The 17,568-nt window shown below is 38.2% G+C and overlaps 1 protein-coding gene across 7 annotated transcripts in view; it reads right to left on the reverse strand.

The window, feature by feature from the left end:
• The window catches only part of SEC24D (SEC24 homolog D, COPII coat complex component), a 115,813-nt gene that overhangs the window by 6,416 nt on the left and 91,829 nt on the right, over window positions 1-17,568 (reverse strand). For all 7 annotated transcript variants that reach the window (XM_019025766.4, XM_055385505.2, XM_055385504.2 and 4 more), the window contains 8 exons: window positions 15,839-15,955; window positions 14,885-15,055; window positions 11,829-11,925; window positions 11,551-11,696; window positions 9,970-10,108; window positions 9,081-9,199; window positions 3,495-3,674; window positions 2,079-2,270 (listed from right to left, as the gene is read on the reverse strand). In XM_019025766.4, coding sequence (XP_018881311.2) covers window positions 2,079-2,270; window positions 3,495-3,674; window positions 9,081-9,199; window positions 9,970-10,108; window positions 11,551-11,696; window positions 11,829-11,925; window positions 14,885-15,055; window positions 15,839-15,955 — 1,161 coding nt within the window. The remainder of the gene's footprint in view (window positions 1-2,078; window positions 2,271-3,494; window positions 3,675-9,080; window positions 9,200-9,969; window positions 10,109-11,550; window positions 11,697-11,828; window positions 11,926-14,884; window positions 15,056-15,838; window positions 15,956-17,568) is intronic.

Raw genomic sequence — 17,568 nt, forward strand, 5'->3', positions numbered from 1 at the left:
GAGCCACCGTGCCCAGCTGGTGTTATAAGTAATCTAGAGATGATTTAAAATATATGGGGGTATATGTACAAGTTATATGCAAATACCATGCCATTTTATATCAGACACTTCAGCATCTGTGAATTTAGAGAGTATTCTGGAACCAATTCCCCATGGATACCAAGAGACAATAGTATATGTTTTATGCAAACAACTTCCTGTGAAAGTTTGATCCCTTTTCAAGATTCAAGGCTATGTTGCGAGAGAAAAGAATGTACTTTATTCCTTCAATGGATGGAAAATTCCATCCAAGTACTACTGTTCCGGCATTAAAACAAACTACCAAATGTTGATTTCTCAAAGGGAATGCAGCGTCTTAGATAGACCAGAAATCTGGTTAGTGGTCTACAGGCCAATCCAGCTGCACATGGCGTCCAGGTGATATGAAGGATTTTGACTTACATTTCTTCCATTAAGACAGAGTAAAATGCTAATGTTTGCTTCTCAGCAAGAAGATGCCAAGAGCCAATGCATCACTGTGAGTTGGCCAGAGAACATGTGAGTTAGAATGTTTCACCATAAACCTCAAGTGTCAGGAAAAGTTTATGGTCAATATTTTTCACAGGAGTAAGGAAAGCAAAAACTTCATTATTTATATTCACACTCCCATCCCCTATATGCATTATGTGGCATATTATGGTAGATCTATTTAGTCAACAAACAACGTAAGTATTCTTCATGTATATGTTTTAAAGTGCCAGCTGCCTCTAAAAAGAAAGTAGCTTACATTTGGTTTTTAACTTTGTTTCATTCTGTTGATGAAAGTCAAGGAAATACCAGTATGCTGATATAAGCGCAGACCTCCCAATCTGCTGCCTTGTGGTAGAGACACTGGCTATTTCCTGTGGATGTTCAGTTCAGCAACTATGCATTCAGCATTTACTATGTCAATATATTACAAGAGGAAGCTTCCTTAACTTTTATATAAACATTCTTCAGACTCATAGTTCTTTGCCTACTGAATTTTATTTTTTTAAATTGCATTTATAATCATTTCTTAATTTCAAACATATGCAGATATCAATTTCTAAATCTTCATCTTAAAACCAATCTCTAACTGGAATATTGATGCCCTTGAATTCTCTTAAAAATACACTTTTCACATTCCTCATGAATATGCAGCTCTCTAAACTGATCACCTGTCATGGCCTTGAATTTTAATCTTGCCTCTTTCTGCAAGATGCTATATATATTGATAAACTGTACTTCATACAATTGGGTTCAACAACTAGACTTAAGCCATCTTGCCACAACGTAAGTGAGGCTTCAGGAAACTAACTATCTGCTGAGCTCTACTGGAATCCACTATCAGAGTCAAACAATAGCCATCGGCAGTGATGCTCACACAACAATGGTCTACAAATAATGTTTGCAATAAATGTTGACTCTTGTACAAATTATAAGCTGGGTTTTCCTAAGATACTTTAAAATAGTCATTTGTATTAATTTAACATCAAACTCACAATTTCTTTTGTTGTTATTGCAACAGAGGGGTGTATAGTCTCTTTTTATGGAATTATTATTTGTTAACTCAGTAATCTGATTTAGTCTGTAGCCAAACACTTATGAAAGATTTCTACATTCTTCTGAGTATGCAGTTCAGCACCAGGGATGAGTCAGAGCATAAGAACTGAATTCAGTTCCCATCTCTGCCACTTTACTACCTGAGGGAACTTGTCTCCAAGCCTCAACTGATTCCTCTGTAAAATGTTGAGACCATATCCATCTCACTGATTTGTTATGACAATTAACTGAAATGGTATATTTAAGTATTTAGAGTACAGAGACTGGCACATAGTTAATGATCTGGAAGTGTTAGCATTTTCTATTAAAGTCACATATTTTAGTTGTTTGAAAGTACTCTGTACAAATAACTTTATACCAGCTAATTGATATTGATCAAAACATGAAATTCTTTTATATACAGAAATATATGCCTTATTATTTTTCTTTCTGTAATATTTGACTGCACATAAATAAAAACATTTACGAATTTATATTTTTCATATTACCACAAAAGCAATGAAAATAATACTTACCATATCTGTGTTGATATGTGCAAAAGATGGCACATTAAATATTCCTTGGATCAGTTCTGGTGGGCTGCTTACTCCCAACCACAGGAACATGTGTAGGCCATTAGCCAGTAAGAATATTCCTTCTTCTGAAAGACGGGACTCAGAGCAACGAACAGCAGCAGGTAACATTGTACTCTTGACATCTAACGTGTGCTGGGCAGGCACAGACAAGAGAGTTAGAAACTCCTTTCTTCCCCTTCCCTTCCCTCCTTCCTCTTTTCCTTTCCTTTTTCCTCCCTCCCCTCCCTCAATGCATAGTGAGTACCTATTATGTGCCAGATTTTATTCCAGTCATTAGAAAATAATCCCTACCTTGCGCAGCAAATGGTTTTGTGCAGCAAGGAAGAGACAACACATAAAATAAGTAAAATATACAGAATATAGATGGTGTGAAGAGTTATGAAGAAAACATGCACAAAAGTGGGATGGGGTGTGTCGCTGGTAAAGGTGGGGACAAATTTTAACTAGGATAGTCCAGGGAGCCCACAAACTTTTAAGAAGGTAACCTGAGGAGGTAAGAGAAGGTGCCATGGGGACAACTGGAGAAGACCATTTCAGATGGAAGGAAAAGCTAGTGCACCGGTCCTAAAGCAAGGGCCCAAATGGAGTGTTTGAGGATCAGCATGAAGCCCAGTGTGGCTGAAGTGGGATGGGGAAAGGGAGAGTAACAGAAGATTTCTAGAAGGGAGGGGAGGGCGGGGCACACAGCACTGGGCCAGGGTGGTAGGAACTGAGATGGGAAATCCTGGAGTGTTTTGAGCGAAGGAGTAATACGAGCTGACAATTTTATTTTATTTTTTTTTTTGAGACGGAGTCTTGCTCTGTCACCCAGGCTGGAGGCACTATCTCGGCTCACTGCAACCTCCACCTCCCTGGTTCAAGCAATTCCCCTGCCTCAGCCCCCCACGAGTAGCTGGGATTACAGGCACATACCACCACGCCCGGCTAATTTTTTTGTATTTTTTAGTAGAGATGGGGTTTCACCATGTTGGCCAGACTGGTCTCAAACTCCTGACCTCAGGCAATCTGCCCGCCTTGGCCTCCCAAAGTGCTGGGATTACAGACGTGAGCCACGGCACCTGGCCAGAGCTGACAATTATTTTAACAGGATGCCCTAACTTCTGTGCTGAAAACAGACTGAAGGAGACGCAGAACTCCTCAGATTCCCTCCCCTCACCACAGTGAGCACATACTGATGCACATAAGCAACTTGCAGAAAGAGCCCCTGCTCGAAATCCCACACCATATATTTTGAAGGCATTTGTGACTTTAACTTTCCTCTTAAGAACAACATATTTCAGATATACATACGGGAAAGCACAAAATATGATTCCCTTCCAGCCTCCTCTGGGAAATGCACCACCCCAGCATGCTTACTATGGGCAGAAGTTGTGGGTAGAAGAAAAGCTGAGAGTCAGCCACACCCATGGTCATGACCAGCTGTCTCTGGTATGCTCGTTCATCAGTTGAGATCTCTGGTCTGCTGAGTAGCACACAGTTTTTCAACAAGCAGTTCATGTACACTGGCAATACTTTCATGGAATCTGGTAGAATAAGCTGAAAAAGACAATTTTTTGTTTCATACGCTTGATCTTTACTGAGAACAATTCCCTGAGCTTCATCTGTAAGACTGAAACATTATTTGCTTCTGAACTTGTAAGGATGTAAGGATTAACTGGTAACCCATGTAAAGCACCTAGAGCACACAGTAACTGGCACAGAGTAGGCATTCAAAGAGCAGCAGTTGTTTTTATTTTATCTAGTGCTACAGCAGTCTGGTGTAGCTGTTATCAGCACTACCCACTCACTGCTTAGGATGCAATCCCAGCTCTGTCTTTTAGCAGGTGTGTGACCCTGGGCAAATTACTTACCCTGTCTTTTTCTCAGTGTTTTTTTTTTTTTTAGCTGAATATGGAATAATAGTATATCTACTTCATGATAATTGGGTTATGATAATTAAATGATTTGTAAAGCACAATAGTGCCTAGCACATAGGATATACCATATATATATGTTTAGATATATACATATGTTTAATAAAATTTTTTTTAAATGATTTCATAACCTATATTTCCACTTCAAGAATAGCATTTCTAACTGCCAACAGGATATCTCTTCCGTTATGCTTTTCATGCATCTTAAACTCATCAAACAAATATTAAATGCCATTGTGTCATAGGTTCTGTGCAAAGTGTCAAGGATATAAAAAGGAATAAGGCATAGTCCATGTTGTAAGATGCTTGAAGTTCGCTGGGGATAGACATATAAATACATAAAACACAATAAAGAGATTGCAGTACTATAGATTAAAAAAGGAAATGCTTCATGCATTTAGATGTGTCACTAATGAATGATAACATGCAAAATCAAACTCCTACAATTCCACAAACATGTTCTTCCTCCCATGTTTCCTATTCAGTGTAGAACTTCCAGATGAACCCTAATTCATTTATTTCTTTACACTCAATTAATAAACAAATCCTTTTAATTCTACCTTCATAATCTACCTGTACCTTCTCTCCATCCTCACTTTGGCTCACATGACCTCATTCTAACTGCCCCAAAGTACACGCCCTTGTGAGATACTACAACCTAACACAATGCAGCAATTCTAGGAACACAACCTGATGATTTAAGAAATTATAATGTCCTATATTGTTTAACTTTCTCCTAAATCAATATTGTAAGAATAGCTAATAATCAAGTTTGACTGATCTGAATGTCACTTCCTTCCACTTAATATCACAAGTCAGTGAACAAGGACATATCCAAAAGAAAAATTATACATACGAGATAATAACTTGCAAACAGATAAATGAAATATCTGATCTATAAATTAATAGTTTCTTTTTAGCTTTCTCTCTTTTTTATTTTTTATTTTTATTTTTTGAGATGGAGTCTCACTCTGTTGCCCAGGCTGGAGTGCAGCGGCGCAATCTAGGGTCACTGCAACCTCGCCTCCTGGGTTCAAGTGATTCTCCTGCCTCAGCCTCCTGAGTACCTGGGATTACAGGCATGTACCACCACACCCGGCTAACTTTTGCTTTTTTAGTAGAGATGGGGTTTCGCCATGTTGGCCAGGCTGGTCTCAAACTCCTGACCTCAAGCAATCCGCCCACCTCAGCCTCCCAAACTGCTGGGATTACAGGCGTGAGCCACCATGCCTGGCTTAGCTTTCTATCTTGATGATGAAAATGGATATACAGTTATCAGAATCCACACTGAAAAGAAAATGTCCCTGAGGGTCTGTTAGAATTTATTCTGCATCTTAAATTTATATCGTAAGTCTCTTCTCATCATGTACTAAGTAAGGAATGTGGGGAACAGAACTTTCTAACTGGCTCAGGCAAACGTATTTCAGAATGATTCTACTTTGCAGTTTGTTTCCCCTGTCAACTTCTAATCTTTCAAAGAACGAAGGACAGTTAAATATATGTTTATTCATAAGAGTAGAACACTCTCTTCTAATTTTTTCTCTAGCATAATATATCTTCATTTAACAACATTTGGTACTGGATTACTTTCTCAGCCAAGGAAAACTATGATAAAAAGATGCAGGAACCAGATAGATCATGGTCATATTCCAGAGCCATGTGGCCCCGATGCTATTTCTGGTCTAGTTACTAGTTAGCCATTTTACATGTTATCAATGTTATCAAGATCAAGGATCAAGAATATTCTTACATTCCTGTATAAAGCATGTCCATTTGGTTTGAAAATATCAGATTGAAATTTCACTAGTTGCTTCTAATTAATGAGGTCATATTAAGCGTCCAGAAATCTGTGATCCTAAATACCACAAAGGGGTGAGGTTGGCCCACAATGACACTATTGGGACTAAAAAAGTCTAATCAGAGGAGATTGGATTATAGAAGGCAGAGGGAAGAAAAACAGGTGGTAAATGAGAAGGAAAATCTAATCATGAAAACAACAAAAAAAAATGGAGTTAAAGAATGAAAGAAAACAAGAAGACAGTCTTATTCAATGTTTTTGAGGTGAGGAAGAAAATGTGGCCACAGATTACCACTATAAAATCTCCCCACCCCACTGACCCCCTCCATAAATAACTAAATTATTCTTTGGGAGTAAAGAATGAGAGTGAGGTGGGAGCAGTAATTCATATAAATCGAGCTTGCTTGAATTTGGAAAATTCTTCCTTCTTTAGGTTTTAAAGTGACAGAAGTGGTAATGAGTTTTTTTTTGTTTTTTTATTTTTTTTTTAAAAAAAAGCTTATTTTGCAGTTAAGGTCATTTGACTTGCCTTTTGAAATGAATGCACTCCCATATGATATTAACATATTTAAGCTCAGAACAGTGAGATATTAGATTTAATTAAAAGAATCTACATTGCTTATGTAAGCCTTATAAGCCTTAAAGTTTGTTTGTTTTTTTTTTTGTTTTTGTTTTTTTTTTTTTTAAGATACAGGGTCTCACTTTGTCATCCAGGCTAGAGTATGGTGGCACAATCATAGCTCGCTGCATCCTCAAGCTCCTGGGTTCCAGGGATCCTCTTGCCTCAGCCTCCTGAGTGGCTGGGATTATAGGCATGTACCACTACACCTGGCTAAGTTTTTATTTTTAGTAGAGGTGGAGGTTTCGGTATGTTGCCCAGGCTGGCCTTCAACTGCTGGCCTCAAGCAATCCTCCTGTCTTGGCCTCCCAAAGTGCTAGGATTACAAGTGTGAGCCACTGCACCCAGCCTAATTTATCTTGTTTCTAGTTTCTAGTTATATGTTTTTTTTTTGCCCACGCTGGAGTGGAGTGGCATGATCTCGGCTCACTGCAACGTCTGCCTCCTGGGTTCAAGCTATTCTCCTGCCTCAGCCTCCTAAGTAACTGGGATTAGAGGTCCATGCCACCACGCCCAGCTGTTTTTGTATTTTTAGTAGATGCGGGGTTTCACCATGTTGCCCAGGCTGGTCTTGAACTCCTGACCTCAAGTGATCCACCTGCCTTGGCCTCTCAAAGGGCTGGGATTACAGGCATGAGCCACCATGCCCAGCCATATGTCTTAACCCAGCATCTATCATATGATCCTCAGAATGAAAGCTTCCTTAGATTTTGTACCCGAATTGCCTTCTCTTGCTGCAGCCTAGTTTTGGCTCCAGCAATTCAGTAAAAGTAGTTCTACTGAGGTCCAGTATCATACAATCCAAATAGCTCCTTGATGGTCTTGCTTGGGTCAAGGAAACTTTGGGCTCTATGGTAAAATAGTGGAATTCCTTTAGGAATCTCTCCATCTTCATAGATATTATTTTTCACAAGTGAACTGTAGGAAAGTACCAAGTTTACAGTTAGATTTTCTGAAGAGAACATTAAGTCCAACTATTCTATGTTTTCAGACAATACTGTTTTAGAATCTCCACATTTTCTAGACTCCATGATGGTTAATCATAAGGTACTTAAGTTACATTATTTTTTAAAAACATACCATTGGTTGAAAGGCACACTTGAAAAGTGCTAATGGAAAAACCTCATTATAAGAACAGGAATAATCTCTTATCAACTTATTCAGAGAAAATTTATAATCATAATGTTTTAACTCCGGAAATCATTTAATTGTGCAAACAGGTTATCCAGTGGTAGAGACAATGCTTTTAACTTTTAAACCAGAATAAAATAACAGGTTTTATTTTCTTCCATAAATAGGCAATAAGTTTGTTTTTAACTTAAGGTCTTTGAATCCACTTGTTTCAAAGTTAACAAATGAATGTCCAGAGAGGACACTAACTGTATCTGTACTGCTTCAACTAATGCTCCTGAAGTGTGAGATACTCCAGAAACAGAATGTTTCCATAGCTCTAAGACAAATAGTAAAATGAGGTAAATGTTTAAAGTGCTCACGATTGGACTGCATTCTGGCTAGATTCCAGGTGTACCTGGTGGGCTTTGTGTAACTTGAACTAGCATGCTATGAAATAGTACTGATATTTGAGTTGACTAAAATGGCAAATCTTCTGAATAATAAAGAAGACTGAATACTCATATAGATTCAGGAGTTGCTTATATGGTTATCAACAGAGGAGATAAAAGAATGGATGACTAATTTAATCACTTTGGACAGCATGGAAAGGAACTTTTATGAAAAATCCATCTAGTAAGTGTGTTTGTTTTGTTTTCTTTCTTTGCCCAGATTAAGAATTTGGACCCAAAATTTATCTGCATTATCTTTCCTGCTGAGGATTTACTTTTAGGTGGGGCTTCAGATGTCCTCTCAGCACTCACTTTTGACAATGAATGAACTAGAAAGTTTTCCCATCTATTGCTTTTTTAGTTGGAATTCTATATTCACATATTTGATACACAGCTATAAAAAATGCCATCTAACTTATTGACATAGAGAAGAATGTGAACAAGAGAGCAAATGCAAAATAAATGTGGACTTGAGGTTCTGCTTTTCCTTTTATAGGAGAGAGACTAAATGAGGTTTATTCAAAGAATCTTCTAAAATTTCAAATTACTAGATGATGGAGAGAGTCAATTCTTTGAAAACTCTTCACACCTATTAATAACTTTTAAATGTAAAGAATTCCTGTATTTATATTTATAAATTATATTTGTTTATAAAATGTTATTACTGCCATCAGCTCATGTCAACTTTGTTAATATGCCTAAAATGTATTTAAGCATACACATTTCATAACAAAATACCCATCTCTGGATACAAAAGAGAATCCTGTTTATATTAGGACACTTCTTACATATAACATTCTTTTGTTTATACATACCGTAGTGACTGTCAACTGAATATGCACATCCATTTTTTTTGTTCAAATTTTTAAATGTTGGCTATAAAAAAAAAAACCACAGCCCCCACAAATTGCATTCTTAATCTTCTCAGCTACACTGTTTACTGTAACAGCGTCTAAGTGCCTGCAACATCATAAGCCTTCTATAGCTATGTGCTGAAGAAATGAGTAGTCGTTTGTACACTTTAACATCTATGTACAATAGGTAGCTCACCTGGCTTGCTGCAGAAGGACTTGCACAATTCTTCCGGTAACATGCCAACATATGGGCAGTCTGATTAACTAGAATTTCCCGGATGACCTTCAAAGGCTGGTGGAGAACTGCTTTAAAAGCTACGTGCACAAAACAATGAAAAGGACATGAGTTTTAGCTCAGACACTGATCTCTTCAAATAATCAAACAAAAAAGAACAAGTTGCTATTATCTTCAGACCACCCAGCAAGAATAATAGCATTTAAATCTGTTCAAGTCATTTGCTAATGGTCTCCTCTTGACTAAATATGATGATCTAACTAATGGAGAACATTGGCCTACCTACAGCAAAAGGTTATATTGGCCAGATTTACCTTCAGAATATTAGAATTGTACACACAGAAAAAAAGACAGGCCAATTTGTCATTTTTTGATGTCCTGAATTCTTACGGGCTGGATTGCTACCTTTTCCAAACTTTAGTGTAGAATTTCTCAAGGAAAGCCAAAGAAAATTCCACCTTGGGCCCATTCTATTTCATAGTTATCATGGTATGGATAAGCAAGTTTAGTCTAACATTAGAGATGGTCTCCGTCCATTAACCCAATGTGTCAGAGGGCATGATCATGTACCATAATAAGGGTCTAAGCATCATATTCCTAAATTTCAACTCAGACTGCCACCCCAGAAGTTAACTTTAAGTAAGCCTGTATAGCCAGGCCCTGAACTGAGTTATGTCACTTATTAATTTAGAGTTAGGAATGCTGAGTATTCTCTCTCAGCCTTTGCTTTTATTAGTTCTGAATTTACCCACCATAAGGTTGCAAAACTACAGTGCTTTTTAGCTACTGACATATCTTGACTGAATTACTAAGCAAGGTTTACTGAACCTCAGGATTGGCAAAGTGTTACCTGACTTGGCAAAGAAGTTGATAAGAGCATCTGTCTCACAGCTCTTATAAAGATCAGCTAGCTGGGAGCTGCAGTTTAAGCCAAGATTGTGAATCCGAAGTCTTCTTTGACCACTGATTGTCGTGTAAAGCACAGCACACTGTAGAAGCAACATTGAGGTCACATGTTTTTCTGATTAACATATCCACCCAAGCTAACTTGATCTTACCTGCATTTACAAGACACTGTGTACAGACAGATAAAAGACCTCTAACTATTTTTCCACAGTTTTTTTTCTATTATTGTTAAAGAATGAACAACAGGATGTATGGGAGAATAATGACCCATTCATTTGCTGGGTTTCAATGTGGCACTTCACTGGTTTAAATTGTTGAGTGATTCACATGTAAATATCTATTTCACATTTCTACAACTAGTCTGCATTTTTCATAGCTCATGTTTTATTACCAGGGATCCAGGTCCAGAAACAATACCCTCACGTGCTCAGAGCCCTACTCAAGGCTCACTTTCTTAAAAACATACAACTAGCTTTCACAATGGACTTAGGTCTTATGCTGATGATATACATTTGAAGAATGCATAGATAGAAGCACTTCACCAAATATATGTGATTAAAAAATAAACTTTAATTAAAAGTTCTTCCTCAACCTAATGCCAGCCTCTCTTCATCCTTTAAAGATGATGCTAATGTTTGGAAACTATGACCATGTGTATCTAGTGGTCATAGTTTTTCTTGTTTTAATTCAAAGTCTCTATGGCTTCTAGTTAGTTTCACTTTAAACAAAGCCAAATCCTATTCCACTTGCTTAACATTACGGACTGAACTGTGGCTCCTCAAATGTCCTAACCCCCTAGTACCTAAGTATTTGGAGATGAGGTCTTTAAAGAGGTAAATTATTAATTAATTAATTTTATAATTATATAATTTAATTAATTGTATAATTAATTAATTAATAATTAAAAATTAATTAAAATGAGTTCATTAGAGTGCACCCTAATTCACTATGACTGGTGTCCTTATAAGAGGAAAAACTTTGGATATAGACATGTAACAGAGGGAAGATGATGTGAAGACACAGGGAGAAGAAAACCATCTACAAACCAAGGACAGGGGCCTGGAACAGATCCTTCCCTCTAGGCCCTCAGAAACCTTGATCTTGGAATTCCAGCCTCCAGAACTGTGAGAAAATAAATTTCTGTTGTTTAAGCTGCTTATTCTGTAGTGTTTGTTATAGCAGCCCTAGCAAATTAATATTCATATGGTAGATGTGAATAGGTGCTGAAGCCTAACAGAAGTGAATACCGTTGGAAGTTTGCTGATGCCTGTGATACTTACCACAAATTTGCTGGACTTGCATGCAATGACACATAATTGTCACTTCATATAAGTAGCAAATATGAATGAGTATGGAGAAACCTCCCAACTGTGTGTTCTAATCTACTGACTTTTGACTTTGGAGAAAGAGAGTTGAATTTTTTTATGAAGAGACTAACACATTTGATGGTATTTCAGTCTCCCCACTGATCATTGTCGGCAACAAACTTAAATTTAACAAAAGGTGGGAATAAACTTTCAATCACCTGGATTAAGGCTCCACTGTCTTCACTGAGTTTGTCATCGTGCTTGAACTCCACGGTCACTGCCTTGTCACAATCGATGGCAGCCATTTCTATATCGGTGGTGTTGTTCATCAAGATTCCACCAAAGAAATCAGTGGCTCTGAAACCTAAAGATAAGGGAAAAAGGAAAATTTTGCTTCTCTTTATTCTACTGTTATTTTCTTTGTTGGCCTGTTATTAATTTGAAAAAGAAACAATTATTCAAGAGAGACCCGAAGAATTGTATAAATGATAATTACCTGTGCTGGTACGAACCCTCATAATAGCATCAAAGCCTATTTTCTTTTCAATATCATTTCTGAGGTCGTTCAAAAATTGTTGTCTATCCAAGTGCATCTAAAAAAATAAAGTCTAATCAATGTCCACCAGATGGCAGTAAAATACTTAAAATAACGTTCTCATTTTAATCCTGAGTTATAATAATTATTTTTAAAATCCTGATTTAGCACGTTTTTGTTATTATATATTATGCTTCTTTGGTTAAAGAAAATATAGCATTTTTGGACAGTGTTTCTTAACTTTTGAAACTAAAATCTATTATTTTCTTTCATTTTAACACTTGGATGAGAAAATCGGTTATTAATTGCAAATGGGAAAATGAAGAGAGCATAAGTGATCCACTCAGTGGCTTAGGGTTAGAGACAAGGTTAAGACCCAATGTATAATACCCGTTTAATGAGGCTACGGAAAGACCTTGCAATTGGGGCTTTTTAAATCTGACCACATTCAGAGCTTTGTGAAGCTATGTCAGGGAAAGTAGAAACCCCTTCTCCTAGCCCTGTTAACTACTCTACGATCACCGTATTTCTGAAAACTGTCCACATTCCACAACTAAGCAACATTTATATAATATGCACATGTGCACAATACTGAGCTCAGAGGTCACCCAAGAGAGGAAACAAACTAGCTGAGCTTCTAAAGCTTCTCATCTGTCAGTGAAACTCTTCAGGAAATTCTCACTACTACTTGACACATAGGAGAGACACTGACACACACATCTCATCCCTTCCCCCCAGTCCCAAACACGAAGGGAATGAAGGAGGAAAGGAAAGAGGGAGATCACAGACACAATCTTTACAATAATCCCTTCAGTTGCTTACATACAACTGGGTGGTGCCTGCATAGTTCTTGACCATCATTTTTATCTTACAATGTTATTGAATGGAAAAGACTATTAAAATTTGTATTGTTGAAGATGAGAAAGAAATGCTACGGCAGGATTCAGTTTTGCAACAACTGGAGTAAACACAAACAACTGAATGGCAGCATAGGCAACATTAACACTGTTTTATTATAAAATATTTTACTGCCTGTTTACATCTTATTGGCTTTTCCTCTGCTGCATTATAACATTTCTTTTTTAGTAACATTGAAAGAATCAGTAACAATTATGGATACACTGAGGTACAAGTAAATATCCTTTTATATCAGAAATGACATGGGGTTGGCACGTAACTCAAAAACTTAAATAGAAAAAAAAAAGTAATAAGCCTGCATGATTACACCACAGAGCACCCCCTGCCTACACATCACTTGGTAGGCTGCTCTTTGAAGCCAAGTCACTACCATGTAGATGATCACACCAGTACATAGCAAAGGACCTAGCAAGAACCCCAGTACAATTCACATATGCCAGGAATGGAAGATGATAAAGTCCTTTTTGGAAAAGTTGGGGGGAAAAGCTTCTGATGAAATTTATCCCCCTAACTGGAAAAGGAGCTAAAATTGATTAGCATGGTAGGCTTCATGTACCTCAATACCCAGAATGTGGGTAGAATCAGTAAGGGTTAGAATTCTGTATGATTATTAAGAGTTTATTTTCTAGAGTGTACCTGAAAAAACATACTTTTATCCAGAAGTCTTAGAAAGAGTTGTTAAAGCTTTTTCAATTTTATTTCATTTACAATCTTTGGTCTTATCAAGTCCCTTAGTTTATAAATAAATATGTAACTAGTCTCTATTCATAATTTTATTGATGATTAATAAAAATAGATGATGACTAACATTTGTCATTTATGTTGGAGAATACACCTTCCCAGTCCATGCCTCCATGCCTGCCCAGGCACACACATTAGAGGCACACCCCTGACCCCTTCTCCTTAGGTGACGGGGAGTGACTCATCTGATTAATAAGTTTGGGAAAAGGAACTGGGTGGGCACAGCTCAGCCTCTTCTGGGTCCTCTTCATAGGAAGGCAGCTTGCCTGCAGGAGGCACATATTTTCTGTCCCTCAATACAGTGTTTTTTCAAGGCACAGGGGTACACAGGAGAAACTCAAATCGTGCCCACTCTGTGCCGGGGTGTATAAGTTTGTCAAATTCAGGGGTGAATCAGCAAGCCCACTTGCCTGCAGACTCAGGTCCATTATAGTGCTGACATTTTGATTGTCTCTTGAATATCTCTCTCAATCAGGCTTGGAAAAGAGAAGTGTAATGAACTGATCCCTAAAATCCCAATAATTTAAAACAAATATGCAGTCACTTTTAAAAATATCTTAAGTATATTTTACATAAAATATATTTTTCTCCATTATGAAAGCTCACATTGATATTTAACTCTGAGGATGAATGAGCTCATTCTATCACCAAACACTTAGGAAGTATGGAATTGCTGAACCATAAATATATATGGTTCCTATATATATACACACACACACACACACACCCACACACACACACACACACACAGTCGTCTCTCGTTATCTGTGAGGGATCTGTTCCAGAACCTCCCACAGATACCAAACTCCACCAGATGCTCAAGTCCCTGACATAAAATGGCATATTTGCATATAACCTACACACATTTTACATATCCCTTAAATCACCTGTAGGTTACTTATTTTTAAATTTTTTGTAGAGACAGGGTCTTGCTATGTAGCCCAGGCTGATTTTGAACTCCCGCCCTCATGTGATCTTCCCACCTCAACCTCTCAAAGCACTGGGATTACAGGCATTGGGCCACTGTGCCCTGCCTACGTTACTTGTAATACCCAATACAATGTGAACGTTATGTAAATAATTGTTATCCTATTGGGGATAATGACAAGAAAAAAGTCTGTACATATTCAGTATAATGCAATATTTGGTTCTGAGTATTTTTGATCCGAGGTTGGTTGAAGCCAAGAAGCAGAACTCTCCTTATAAAAAGGACCAACGGTATACTTTGTTTTCCATCTGCTCTTGAATTTATATGTGTCATATACCCACCAGGGAACACAGCTTTTTAAACCTATAATCTAAACAACAAAATTAAAATGGGAGTAGAAGACCAAGGTGAACAAATTGCTGGCATTTACCTGGAAATTGTTGTATTTGTAAAGGGTTCCTCCAGTGAGCTGAGGAACCAGCCCCAGCGAGGCCACGTCCACATACTGACTAGGAAAGAGGAAGAGTGTCACAGAGCAGCCGTGAGCCACGCAGTCCTTGGCCAATGAGTCATAGACATTTGTTTGGGGCTGGAAAAGTATCTGGAAAAAAGATGCAAAAAAAGAAAAAATAAAAATTACAAAATGTTTTTGGTTTAAATTTTAAATTTCTATTGAATTCTTATTGAATTTTCAAAATGGAAAAATAGAGATTTTCCCGTTAAGTGAACTGGGCTGAAGAAACACACTGTGGTCATCATCAGTGCAGTGGCCACCTGCTGAGCACCCAGTCGGTGCCAGGTCCGTGCTGTGTGAAATAATTGTGTGTTTAATTTTATTTGATACTCCATCAATCCTAATGGAGCTGATACTGCAGCCCTTACTTTACAGACTTAGATGAGGCAACTTGTGTGTTGCCGTGTAACCACTAGTTGGGTCCCTATATCCATAGCCTTATCCTTCCCACAGACATTCCCCTCACTGCTACACTGTCAGAGGTTTTAGGTGAAGGCATATTTTGAGAACCCCACACCTGTACTTCATGCCTCAGGCCTCTGCCGCCAAGGGAAGAGTTTGCCTAACATGGTAAAACTCCTGACCTCGTAATCCACCTGCCTTGGCCTCCCAAAGTGCTGGGATTACAGGCATGAGCCACCGTGCCCAGCCTGGGGCCTTATTTTAATTTACATATTTCAGACATCGGTTTTTCTAGGAATATAAAATATTTTAAGTTGTCTGTAATCCAAAATATTCCTGTAATATGCAATGCCCTGGACTTAATTTATGAGATTTAGTTTCTCCCCTTTTTTCTTACATGAAGAACACACTGCCTCTTTAACTCCTCTTAATAATTGACATATGGATACTCAAAGAGTTACAAAGTACCTTCTCTTTGTCTGTATTAACCAGTTTTTTGTCATCTCTGTTTTTGAGCTTCCCTGGTGCTTCAGCAGTTGGCAAGGAAGAATGGAAAATGAACAGCTTCCCAGGACAGTCTGCTGCCTAAAAAAAAAAACCCAAAAACCCACAGAAAATGCCGTGAGTAGGAACATTTTAAGAGAATCAGAAAATAAAATATAAGTTCTTTCTATGAGCTAAGCACTATATTCATTTAATTTAATCCTCATAATAACCTTTGTGTCCTTGGGCAGGTACTATTCTATTTTACAGATTAGAAAACTGAGGCTGAGAGAGGACAAGCCAAAAGTCATAAAATCTGTAAATGAAAGAGAGCCAACATTTAAAGATAGGTCTGTGTATCATTAACGCTTTAAAAAAACTATTAAAATGATGTGTTACGACGAAATACTTTCTTATTTAGCCTACAGTATAGTCTTTCAGGACCAGGTAAATCCCATAATGTAAAGTAGATGGTAGAATTCCCAGGATGGTGATGCAAGAGAAGTTCTTATTTCAAATCTTCAGTAAACATGGATTAAAGCTACAGTGGTATTTTGAGGAAGAATGCATAAGAACGTAGTGGTGGTGTGGCAACAGAAGACAACTGGAACCAGCTATGAGGCATGATGCCAAAAGGAAAAGTGTGGGATCAAGATTATATATCTGTAGTCTCTGGGAAGCAACAAAAAGAAGAGTCAAAGCTCCATGACAGTCAAGTCAGCATTAAGAATCAAGATTTAAAATTTTATTTAAGGAGCTAAGAAGTAACCTACTAAGCAAAATTTCCTGGAATTAAGTATGATTCAATATATTGTCCTTCCAACCCCTGCCTTTTTCCAAGCCATACTGCACACTGCTCCAGAGCACTGCCTCTGAAGTGAAGACAATAGCTCTGATCAGGTGTGTGGCTTTTATCCTTACGAATCCTGAAGAGCTGAGCACAGTAGCTCACGCCTGTAATCCCAACACCTTGGGAGGCCAATGCAGGAGGACTGCTTGAACCCAGGAGTTTGAGACCAGCCCAGGCAACATAGTGAGACTCTTGTCTCTACAAAAATAAAAAGACTAGCTGAGCATGGTGGTGCATGCTTGTAGTCTCAGCTACTCAGGAGGCTGAGGTGAGAGGATTGCTTAAGCCTAGGAGTTTGAGGCTGCAGTGAGCTATGATCATGCCACTGCACTCCAGCCTAGGTGACAGCAAGATCCTGTCTCAAACAAAGGAAGAAAAGGAGGAAAGAAGGAAGGAAGGAGGGAGGGGAGGTTGGGGGAGGGAGGGAGGGAGGGAAGGCATCCTGAAGGCTTTCTAGTACAGGATAACGTCCACAGTCCTTTATCTGGGTGGGAGCAGGAAGGGTTCACAGTGAGATGAGCTGCTTCCAACATTTATTGCATGCAGCTCTGTGCCAGGCTCTTCACATGTTATTTTCTTTAACACTCACAACCTTGTTCAGCAGGTACTACTGTTTGCATTTTAAGAATAGGAAAACTGAGACTCATCCAATTTGCCCCAGGTCACACAAACAGTAAATGATAGCTTCAAAGGCCCTTTGAAGTTGAGTCTGAATCTATCTTTCCAGTCTTATTTCCAACATGTCTTTACCCCTGACATCTGCTTGCACTGGAAGTTTTAGCCACACAAGCTTCTTGCTTTCCTGGGATACACCACATGCTTTACACACCTCCATATCTGTGCACATTCTGTTCCCTTGGCCTGG

The sequence above is a fragment of the Gorilla gorilla genome, chromosome 3 (genome assembly GCF_029281585.2).
Source record: "Gorilla gorilla gorilla isolate KB3781 chromosome 3, NHGRI_mGorGor1-v2.1_pri, whole genome shotgun sequence".
NCBI lineage: Eukaryota > Metazoa > Chordata > Mammalia > Primates > Hominidae > Gorilla > Gorilla gorilla.